The sequence below is a fragment of the Stegodyphus dumicola genome, chromosome 10 (genome assembly GCF_044657685.1).
Source record: "Stegodyphus dumicola isolate Sdum_Otavi_A_Nest chromosome 10, ASM4465768v1".
Taxonomy (NCBI): Eukaryota; Metazoa; Arthropoda; class Arachnida; order Araneae; family Eresidae; genus Stegodyphus; species Stegodyphus dumicola.
Genome location: NC_140777.1, coordinates 107,657,944 through 107,670,477, shown reverse-complemented (window position 1 = coordinate 107,670,477; position 12,534 = coordinate 107,657,944). Strand labels below are relative to the sequence as shown.

The window sequence follows — 12,534 nt, the reverse complement described above, 5'->3', positions numbered from 1 at the left end:
CCTTATTACAAACAATGCATATTTTCCTATAGCTTTAAAATTAGTTAAATCTTTTTTTTTTTAACTGCAGTTTGATAGTGATTCTGTATAAATCGCATTCATAAACTGATAGAATAATAACTAATTGTACAGATATTTTTTTTATATGGCACAGATGCTTAAACAGTGTGATGTCCTATAAATTATTTCATGTATGTTAATATAAAAGTTGATATGTAAAAATATTATTTTTGAAACTCGGATTAAATAATCAATGATTCAGCAACCGCCAAAATGCAAAAACAAGCAGCACCAGGAGATACTTTCAGAAGGCATAATAATTTAATATAGTATGGAAAACTTGAAATTATAAAAGAAAATAAGATTAGACTATAAAACTTATATGAACACTTTCATGTTTACATCGTCAGCCATTCACGATTACTCCGCCTATAAATAACGTCATTTTCAAGTCAAACATAATTGGCCAACATCACAAGGGTACGGCGCGGGGTCTAGTTTCTCGTCTTAGTGATTCTTTGTTTAGTTGCCAATCTCCATGATACATTGCCAATTCTGTATAACGGACAATAACGCTAAAACAGCTCCTCATTGCTCATGCGTAAAGCATAGACATAGGCCATGCTAGGGCTAGGCCGAAGTACGTCTATGTTCTTTGGCTAGACGATACTCAAAGATTGGTTTTAGTTACTCTTCAGTGGCAACAATTTCTCTACAATAGCGCGAGAATCGACAGCGTCAGAACGGTGTGTCTTTTAATCGCTGCAAGGTGATACTTAAATAATTTGAAGAACGTCAGCGTGAGGATTGAAATCTGCAACTTCATTTTTTTGTAAAGCTGTTAGGATTTCTCGAAAATAAAATGAGCTTGAGAATATTTAGCAAAGGTAAGTTTAAATTTTGTTTGATATTTCGTTCGTGTACTGAATAAGGGTAAAACTGACAGGTTAAACTCTAAAATGTTCATGATTAAGTAATGACTAATGCTAAAACGGACAGGTTACTGAATTACAATAAGAGCTCTGAAAATGAATTAGAATTAATACATAAACAAAAGTGAGGATTAATTCATGTTCAGTGTTTATGCTATATTGCACATTATTGTCGTATGTTAGATTATTGCATTTTCAGTCAACCATTAAACCTTTATTTCACCTAAGCCTATATATGTAGATTTATGACCACGAGATTTTTATCTTCAGATTTTGAAGAAAATTTGTATGTGTTTGTTCTGTTTTTTTTCAGTCAGTGCTTACCGACTGGGAAAGAACTGTGGTACTCGTTTTTATTATTGTCTCATTGTATATAGTGTTTCATATCGTAGATTTTTCATTCACATGATGAAATATCTTTTAGCAGATATTTAACGACCATGATGTGAACTTGTGTTATTGTGTGCATTGTTCCCTGCCATCAGGAGAATCAGTATACCAAAATGTTATAGGAATTAGTCAAACTTAATAATGGTTTCGGCTAAAGTGGCTATTAACGTTAAATATGCTTCGTATATTCTTTGTGTGTGATTCATATTTCAGTCTTTTAGTCTAGCAAAGTAGCACTCTATGAAAAGTGTAAATTTTTCTGTTGATATTTATGAGGAGTTACATAACTATTGATTTCCTCTTTTCTACCATTTATTTTGTTATATATCTTATTTTATAATGCAAATCTGTTTCCCCAACCTTTTATTAGACATTACATTCTTACAATTTTTATTTTTGAAAAAAAAAAATTCTGATTTTGCCTTCAAGCTGTCTCTTGATGGAATAATTAATTATAATTTTTACTTCACCATTATTGTTTTTACTTGCAGCATTTTAATTCTTTAGTTGTTCACCGGTTTGCTTCTGAAATATGAAGATTTTGGGTTGATCTTTACAATATGGTAACTGGTAGTTTGGCGACATTTTGGAGGCGATAAAGGTTACTATCTGGGACTTTGGTAATAATGTGAGCAGTACTCAGTTCCGATTACGCATTATTTTGTGTGAGGGAAATGAGAGATCATGGGATATGTCATGTGATATTAATGGACGAATTACGGTTCTTTAATCGGAAAAGGGGGGAAATCGGGAATTTTTGTATTTGGCTTTATTCTGTGTTGTGTGAAACAGTGTTCGTGAATTTTTGGATCCCATGGCCGTAACTAAAGTGAATTCGAAATGGGTATTTATGTATGTATTAATTTAATGTATGTGCTCATTTATATTTTAAGTAGTGTTTTTGAATTTAATTATATTTTAATTAAATGATAGTTATTTTGTGAATTTTATGTTTGTAGGAATTTGGTATACGTTTTAGTTGAAGTAAACGTGCATGGAAATAATTTAAATATCTGACACTAAGTATTTGTAATGGTCGCGGTATGAATTCGTTGGTGACGTGTATAATGTAATAGATGATTTAGAGGTAAACGTTTTTGGATATTTTATTTATTTTATATGTGGAAATGTTCATATTTGGAAAGGGTAAATACTTTTTCGCGATCAGGTAATTTCATATATGTTCTTTTTACTGGGTTTAAAGATTGAGAAAATTGTCATGTATTTTCGTGAAATTTTTCTAATTTATGAGAAAATAGCAGTGTACATGGATATAGTGAAGAGTGTGCGCAATGCCATTTTTGTGCAATTCTGGGATGTTTTTTTAAGTAAAAATAAGTCGGCCTGTACATGGTTTAGTGATATTTTAATTAAATGATAGTTATTTTGTGAATTTTATATTTGTAGGAATTTGGTATACGTTTAAGTTGAAGTAAACGTGCATGGAAATAATTTAAATATTTGATACTAAGTATTTGTAATGCTTGCGGTATAAATTCGTTGGTGACGTGTATAACATAATAGATGATTTAGAGGTAAACGTTTTTGGATATTTTATTTTATATGTGGAAATGTTCATATTTGGAAAGGGTAAATACTTTTTCGCGATCAGGTAATTTCATATATGTTCTTTTTACTGGGTTTAAAGATTGAAAAAATTGTCGTGTATTTTCGTGAAATTTTTCTAATTTATGAGAAAAAAGCAGTGTACATGGATATAGTGAAGAGTGTGAGCAATGCCATTTTTGTGCAATTCTGGAATGTTTTTTTAAGTAAAAATAAGTCGGCGTGTACATGGTTTATGTGTATGTGTTATTTTGAAAAACGCGTAAGGAGTATGGTTTTGTGCACTTTTTCCCAATTTTGCAGTGAATATTTGTCATGATTAAGCAGTTTTGTTAGATAAAATTTCTAGCATAAGTGTACTTCAGCTAGTAGATTGTTGGAAGAAGTGTTCAGTAGATAAAAAGAAAAGAAACATGTCTTTACTTCGTGAAGACAAAATGGCGGGGTGAAAAAAAAATAGAGGGTTGCTGTAGGAGAGTTGGTCGCCAAATTTTCGCCAAAAAACGCCAAGTTACCATAATGTAAAGATCAGCTAAAGATCATCCTGATCTTTACATTATGGTAACTTGGCGTTTTTTTTTTTGATGATGATTGATGGCATTCTATATATCTAGTTTTTCTAATTTTAGAAATTAAGCCCTGGCTGTAATATAAGAGTTTAGAGATTTTTACATACACATGATAACGAATACATATCTTAATAAAATTAAGCAAATCTGTGAAACTTTTTCAAAATGTGATGAAGAAAGCAATAAGATATTAAAACAATTTATAAATTATATTCATGCCTCCATATAATAGAAGAGCTGTCTTTAGAGGCCTTGATCAGTCTGCTGATTCGACAAATAGATAAAATTAATAAATTTAAGTGAGAGTAGAAAAATGTAGACACAATTTAATGGAGATAGATTGTTTAGAATGAGTTTATAAATTGCAGTTAAAAAAAATCATACAAAGTGGAAAGTCACCAAATAATTTAGACCTGCACCAACTTGCGTACAAACCTGACGAGAATCATTCACCATCGTTTCCAGTATTAATTTAACACAAGCAACATCTATTACACAAATTTGGTATTAAAAAATGCTAAAAATTTGAGGCTTACCGTGAAGAGGGAGACAGTCTCTTTTTTCCAAAAAGGAGGAATATTGGAAACAAATTCCACATGTAATCAAAATCATGAAGTGAAACTACTTTTCTGAGGGAGTTAGATGGTGTTACAATGTTTCTACCTGCTGCAACAAGAAGAGCATTCATAAAGACATGTGGTTTGAAATGCCCAGATTAAGTTTTTAACATCTTTAAGATTAATTTACACTTGGAGTGAAGAAATGACATCAATCAAAAGGTGTAAAAAAACAACTGAAAATGAATCATTTGGCAATTGTAGATTGGAACAACTACTTGCAAGAAGTTTGTGTAGAGATGCTAGTGAAATGAGAGCCAAAAAAATCGGTCCTGAATCGGTTCCAAACCACTGTCTACCACTACTCTAAGACATAAAAAAAAAAACATATCTAAGAAAGATCTATTGTTTATTTAAATTCTTAGGAGGGTTACTGCACCACTAAAATCGAAGAAGCAGATCTGCAGCATTTCAGAGTCAACCACAAACATAATTTTGTTGACCCTGACACTGATGTAAATATTCAAAAAATGGAACGCCTTTGGGGCTGTGCCAAATTAAGAAATAAAAAACATCAGCATCAGGGCACTGTGCGTCAGCACATGGAGTCGTACCTCACTGAATTAATGTGCAGAAGAGGAGTAAAGGATCAATTTGAGGAAATTCTCAGTGAAAATTTGAAATAGTTTGGAAGAATCAAATAAATATAAAAATTTCTTCTTTGTATATTCATGCAAATAAACACTTTTTTTTTTTGTATATTGATGAATATTTTTATTTTTGTTTTAGGCAATGGCCATTTTGTTCTGGTGACTTGTGCAAATTCCTAAAACAGTTGGCAGAATTTGCACCCAGCTAACCAAAAAGTAACCACATATACGAGGCATATTCGGAAACTAAGTACCGTTTTGAAAAAAAAAAAAAAAAAAAAAATAGTAAAACAATTTTTTTGAATCCATTTTTATTTTTACATGAAAATACATGTTTTAAACTATTTTTCAACATAGTTTCCGTCAATAATCAAACACTTATCATAGCGGGTGACCGGTTTTTGTATACCATCATCAAAGAAACTTCCCGCCAGTTTTGATAACCATGACTCCACAGCATTTTTCGTGTCATCGTCAGATCCAAAGCGCTTGCCACCAAGCTCGCGCTTCATGTGCAGGAACAAGTGATAGTCGGACGGCGGGTGATCGAACTGCTCCCAATGAAACGGTCGAATTAACGATTGAGTGACACCAGCAGTATGAAGCAGAGCATTGTCACGGAGCAACACAATTCCTTTACTGAGCATTCCTCTTCGTTTGTTTTGAATGGCACGCCTTAGTTTTGTTAAAGTCTCGCAATATCGTGCCGCATTAATGGTTTCACCTCTGGGAAGAAATTCAGTAAGCAGAACGCCTTTCCTATCCCAGAAGACAGTGCACATGATTTTTTGTGATGACATCATCACTCTGAGCTTTTGTGTTTTCAGAGAATGAGTGTGTCTCCACTCCATCGATTGTTGTTTCGATTCTGGTGTGAAATGACACACCCAAGTTTCATCACCTGTCACAATTTGGTTTAAAAAGTTTTCTCCCTCATCACTGTACCTCGTGAGAAATGTCAGGGCACTACCAAGTCGCTTTGTTTTGTGAACATCAGTGAGCATTTTTGGAACCCACCGGGAACACAGTTTGCGATAATTCAAGCGGTCGGACACAATTTCGAACAAAACAGTACATGAAATTTGTGGAAATGCCTCTGAAAGAGTTGTCATTGTGAAGTGTCTGTTCTCATAACTTGCTTCATCAACTTTCCTTACCAAATCATCGGTGACATCAGAAGGCCGACCTCTCCGAGCCTCGGTATGGATATTTGTTCGACCTGCATTAAACATTCTTACCCACTTTCTCACCATTCCATCACTTATCGCGTATTCAGCGTAAACTTCTATCACTTGACGATAAATTTCGGCCAGTTTAACATTCCTCGCGTTCAAAAATTTAATCACGGCATGAATCTCACAGTCTGCGGGAGAACTAATTGTCTTAAACATTTTGAATGTGCACAGCAAACTGAAAACACAACATAGAGCAACCAAAATGGCGACAATTGAAAGTCAGTGAACAAGAAAGACTAGTGCGCATGTGCGGGACGCCTACCACAGCGCTGCGACGACGGTAGAATGAAACGGTTCTTAGTTTCCGAATATGCTACGTAGTTAAGCAGAAGTCATTGTTAAGCAGAAAAAACATGACACTAATCTTGAAGGCAGCAGAAACAAAACATATTGTCTACAGGCCAGATTTAGCTTGTTAAACATGGTATTTCATATATATGAATTAAGTAAAGAGGAAAAGTACATTAAACATATGTACATAAAATTTATTGTATTAAATATGATAGTACATATAGATGAAAATTAGCAAGGGTAGAGAAAACAGTAACTGGTAACCGTCGGTACTATTCCGTTTTGAGGACCGCGAAAAAATTGCAGGGAAAATGTATACGCAAAACTGCGCCAAATCTAGCAAACGCGCCCATTTAACAGCACGCCAAATCTAGCGTACGCACTGATTTCAGATTGCGTAAGTTTATAAAGTTCTATATTTCTTAAGACACCATTGAAATACTAGTTTAATTTTTAAATCCTTTTTTGAAATCCTGTGGATTTAATAATTTGGGAATTGCCTGTGACGAAAAGTCTGCAATAGAATTTTAAGAATTGCACACACTCGGTATCCATGTACACATCGACCTATTTTCACTTAAAAAAAAAATCCCAGAATTGCACAAAAATGACACTGCGCACACCCTTGACTTTATCTATGCACACATTGACCTATTTTCACTTAAAAAGTAAAAGAAAATTGACAAAAATCCAATTGTTTTTACCCTTGTAAAAACCAGCAAACAAATAAGTGGTTGATTCTGGACTTTACCGAGAATTTTTTCATAGAAAAGGCATCATTCATTATAAAAAATTATGTTTGATTGAGATGAAATTATGCTTTAGCGATAACTCGGTAGCGAAATAGCGATGCAAGCATCCATTCAGTTATGTTTAGCAATTTTTATATAAATTATAAAAATGATCTGAAATAATTATTTACTCTTATGCTTCCATTCAGTCATGTTTAGCCTTTTTTTATGTAAATTATAATAATTAAAAAGTGTTATACAAAATTAACATTTCATCTAAATTAAAACATCCATCTTAGATAGTTATTTACTATTATATTTCCTTTCTTGCGTTAAGAGTTGCCGCAATTATTTTTGGCAGCACTAGCGTCAACAATAGTTTGGCGATTTTTTACGGCCCTCAAAACCGAATAGTACCTAACCGTCTTTCTTAGCATTAGCAAAACATCAAAACTGAGCAATTATCATAATAAATGTGTTAGCTATACACGTTTATTATAATAAAAATTAGTGAAATTTTTTTGTTTATTCAAAATTGACTTCTGAAAAATTAAAATTAAAAAAATATTGTCACTAAATTGGAATTTTTTTATAGCTCTGCAAGATGCAGTTGGCATTGATAAAATACCTGCAAAAGACGGAAATCGTTTGTTTAAGGTTTTAACAGAAGAAGAAAGTGTAATGCAGCCACCGGAAGATGCAATGAAATGTAAGTAATATCTTCTTTTGCAATATAAGTATGATAACATGATTATCCATTACATTTTACAGGTAAGATTAACTTTCCATCAGATTTAGATTTCTGAGACATGCACAAAGTGTTGACATTGAAAACAAATTTATTTTGACATTTAGTTGATAGAAAATATGCAATCATCTACCTTTTTAAGTTGCTTTAAAAAAAAGCAGTTTTAGAAGTATATACATAAAACAATTAAGTTTTGTAAATAAATCTATAAAATGTTACAGCTAATATGTGTCCAGTAAGTACACTGTAGAAAATGTGAACTTTAATTTGAATAAATCAAGTGGGAATTTACTGGATTTTTTTGTTTAAAACTGAATACATGTCTGACATTTTAAAGGGTTTCAGATATAACTAAATGTTAAAAAGGATTCATTTTTCTGAGATCTCACAATGCAAAAAGTTATTTATTATCAGTTAAAAGCAGTATATTTCTGTATTTAGTGCCTCTTATTCACTATCAGTGCTGTTAGGAAAATAATTGCACTAACGGTATGACTACCGCTGGTACTGTTATCCCACCGCATGTCATCCTTTGAACTGCCTAGAGCAGCAGTTCTCAACCTTTTTGATTAATGCGTACCATCTGAACAAAAGCTGAAAACCTTTAGTACCATCGCTGAATTTTACAATGGTTATTTTTCTCAATAGAAATATAATTTCTGCATTTGCAGAAGCTATTGGCTATTTGCATTAAATATGCACACATAAAAAATATTAGATTAAAAATTGGCTACCATTTTAATTATCAAAATTTAAATTACAATACTTTAGTTTAAAATTTCGTGTGAAATTTGGTCCTGTTTAAGAGAGATCAATTACTTTACGGCTGGTCTTATTTCACTTAATTTTAACCGTAAATTAGGATCCACTTTTAATTTTGATCTGTATTTATTTTTGAAATATAACATGGAAGAAAATCCTTGTTCACACAAATAGGTTGTGCAAAAAGGCAATAAAAATGTAACAACTTTAATTAAAATGTCTTCAAGAGATAAAATTTCAGGTAAATTTGAACAAAATGGATTTCTAATCCAATTTCTTTTTCATAATCCTTAGAAAAATACACGCTGAAATAATTTATCAATTAAAAACTATGATTTTGAATGTTGGATGCTAATTCTTTTTTTATTTTCACACTTTTTTTTTTCTCTTAGAAAACTTTCTAAAAGTAGTAGAAAGCTTAAAATATTACTATCCCATTCTTTGATTATTAGCTCGAGTTTTTTTTTTTTTTTTCGTTCCAGATATTTTATCTATAATTGTAAACAAATTAACTCTTTCTCCTTGTAATCCTAAGTTCTATTCATTTAACTTTCCAGAAATATCTGCTAAACGTGCTAACCATGATTCACTAAATAAACATTTTTGCAATTCAAATTTTCGAGCCCAGAGAAAAATTTGAATTTCTGGTCGAAGTTTAAAAAGATGATTTAAAACTTTGTTTTTGGATAACCTACCTTACTTCTGAATGTGACAAAAGAGTTTCATGTTCATTGCCCATCTCTTGGCATAAAATTGTAAATACTCTTGAATTTAAAGCTTAACTTTTAATGAAATTAAGAATTTTCACAGCTGAATTCAAAACGATTTTCAAGTTTACAGGTATTGTTTTGGCTACTAATGCTTCACGATGAATGAGGCAGTGAGTAAATTTAGTTTCAGGTGTGATTTTCTTTATTTAAGAAATAACACCAGAATATTTTTCTATTAAAGATCGAGCTCCATCACTGCATATGCCAATGCACTTATTCCATGGAATATCATTCTGACATAAAATTGTCAATTACTTTGAAAATTTTATTTTCTGTTGCTCTATCACAAAATAAATACTCATTAGCAATTCATTTGTCTTCTTCGAAACATATGCAAACTAATATTTGAACAAAGTTTGTTATCAATACTTTCATCCAATAACAATGCGAAATACTCACTTTTTATGTATTTTATTTTTTGAATAAGTGTCTCTTTTATGGAATCTGCCATTTCGTGCATTCATCGACTTATTGTATCACTTGATAACTTATTGAGTTCATTAGCCGCCTTTTTCATTGAATAATGTTAAAACGATATCTTTAGCTGCTGGTAATATAAGGTTTTCTTCAATAGTGTGAGCCTGCCCAGTTTTGGCAATTCTTAGACTTACTAGGTAGCTAGCTTTCAACATTTTTTTCACTTGAAGTAATATTATTTTTGAATTCTGATTATTTCCCCTTAAAATATTCTTCATATTTATCCTTTAAATTGGAATGTTTAGATTCAAGATGTCTTACACCAACGACAGTTTCTTGCTTTGAAGGAAAAACAGTTAACTGCAAATAACACATTTAGGTTGAGTGTCCATTTCGTCGCCATTCCAAGTAGACCCAAATGATAAATAATTTCCGTTATATTTTCTATAAACAATTTTTCTTTTCTTTTCACTATTCTTATTGCTAGTAGATTATCCTGGATCCATCACCTGTGAATCATCACTTTTCCGCTTTGTCAGTCCTAGCTATTTTTCCATTTTGAAAATCTAAGTTTGTTTTATTATTTGCTTATAAATGTTTAAATGCACAATATATTATGAGTTCTTCAAAAACAGATGGCGATATTCTCAAATCAGGTAGGAAAGTAAGAAATACAAAGCAACAAGAAGACAAAATACCTGCTGTTAGAGACTGCAAATCTACATAAAAAAAAAATGATTCTAATTGAAAATAGAGCAATGTGAGCATGAATAAAATGCGGATATGCTAATAAATTTATTAACTCTAAAAGAGTTAATGAGATACTATTATCTTTTTATAGAAACTTATATTTATTTCCTATTAATAGAACATCCACTTCTATTACTCCTTTTAAAACCATCATTTGTGACAAAGTTTTATTATGTTTAAAAGAATATTGCCCACCATTGGGCGAGCAGTAAAGACACTGGTAGTTCGATTTAAGATTCGAATCCTGCGAGTGGGCTGGCTACAATGGGCATTTTCGTGGTTTTTGCATGTGTAATGAGTATAGGAGTAAATTTTCCTTAGAAAGTCCTCCATGAAGGCACCATTCCTCTTGGGCAGATAGCCTTCGAGGCTTTGTCATAATCGCATAAATGTAACCGAACTAAAAGAATTTTTGTGAAAATAATAACTGATTTTTACTTCCTTGTACGAAGAAAAAGGAAGTATTGTAACCGCGAAAAGTTTCAGGCAACATATTTCAACGAAAATATCCATTTTGACCGCTATTGAATGCAATTTAACGATGTTTTTGCGTGATATCTGTGCGTAAGGACAGAATAAAAGTCAAAAAAAATTTTACAACTGCTTTAAAATTAATTCTGAAGAGAATTTTTCGTGGCGTCTGTACGAACGTATGTATGTACGTATCTCGCATAACTCAAAAACGAGTAGCCTCAGAACGTTGAAATTTTGTATATTGGACTGCTATAACATGTAGATGTGCACCTCGTATTTTGGTTGCAACCGGCAGCACCAAACGTATATAAATATATTTATATATGTATCCACTCTGTTACCCGGCTCAGTAATCTCAGTATCTTTACTCTTATATGTTTGTAAATTGTACATTTTTTGCTTTTAAAAATGATTGAATTGAAATGATTGAAAAATGTTGTTTTTATCTTCTGGTTAAGGTTTTTATGCCTTTCGTAATTCTGGAAGCAATATTTGTACAATTATCAACAATTTAAAAGCTGTTTAAGTGCGGTTAAGTTTTAAATAACATGGCGGACATATTTGTTTACATTTGAAACAGCAGAATTGTAGATTTGTTGCCGATCTAGAGAGACTAAGCTTCGCAACACAAAAATAACGCCTTCGTTAATTATCACGAATTAAATCATTCTTAATCCTTTCTGAATTTTTTCGAGGAAATAAGTGTTTAAGATTTACTTCGTAATTTTTAATGCCGATATTTTGAGTTTTTATGTATTTTTGCCTTGACGCGAAGTGAGAGCTGAATTAATTGAATGAGAAATACTATATCGTCTGTGAAAAACTGTTTCTTTTCTGTTTTGTTTGTTTGCTTAATTTCTTTCATAAATCGTTTTAGCTTTATTATAGTATTTGAATAGAACATGTTACAACGATAATTCTTCAAATGATACAAATTTTGTGCTTTCAGAGTGTCGTTATAGTAAACAAATATAGTGAATTTTAAAGAGTGCATTTATTCTATTGTGGTTTATGCGCTGTCGACGAAGTAGATTTAACTCAATCCAATCAATTTAAATGAAATTCAAGAAAAAAATGCTTATAATTTAATATTCTGTACAAGGAAGTCATGTGGTGTACACATCAGATTTTTTTTCTAGTCTATGAGTGGCTATTGACCTTGAATAATTTTACGAATGCTATAGAACAAACTTAAAAAGGATGTTGGGGTAATTAATTTTTGAATTTAATAGTTAAAAATACTTTGTTTCTTTGCGTAACACCTATTTTTCCCTTGTGTACCACCAGTGGTACTCATACCACCGGTTGAGAATAGCTGGCCTAGAGCATTGAATAGTCCATTCTTCATAAACCTTTCTATCATTGTTTTAAGTTTGATACTATCTCAGACTGCCAGAATCCATTCAGAGATATGCTGTACACTTGGACATTTGATTTTTTTCTTTTGGTGTAAGGTCATAGTTTCGTGCACTCATCTAATCATCATAAAATCTTTCGTATGAACTTTTGAAGGAGTAATTAACAGCAACACTAAGGGGCTGAAGTACGGGCACAACTATGTTAGTTTTTAACTTGTTTAATTTTCCTTTCTCTTAAGGATTCATGTGACATCAGAAGCTGTCCCAAACTCTTAGGACTTTTGTCCAAAATGAGCTGTTAGGTTTCAGCAAGCCACGAGGTCTTCTATTTCAA

General features: G+C 31.9%; 1 protein-coding gene across 1 annotated transcript in view; it reads left to right on the top strand.

Annotated features, from left to right (window-relative positions):
- Nucleotides 1-710: 710 nt before the first annotated feature.
- LOC118181584 (uncharacterized) overlaps nucleotides 711-12,534 on the top strand; it is a 40,135-nt gene continuing 28,311 nt past the window's right edge. The window contains exons 1-2 of the mRNA XM_085825369.1: nucleotides 711-887; nucleotides 7,517-7,630. Of these exons, the coding sequence (XP_085681495.1) occupies nucleotides 863-887; nucleotides 7,517-7,630 (139 nt within the window). The 5' untranslated portion in view covers nucleotides 711-862. The remainder of the gene's footprint in view (nucleotides 888-7,516; nucleotides 7,631-12,534) is intronic.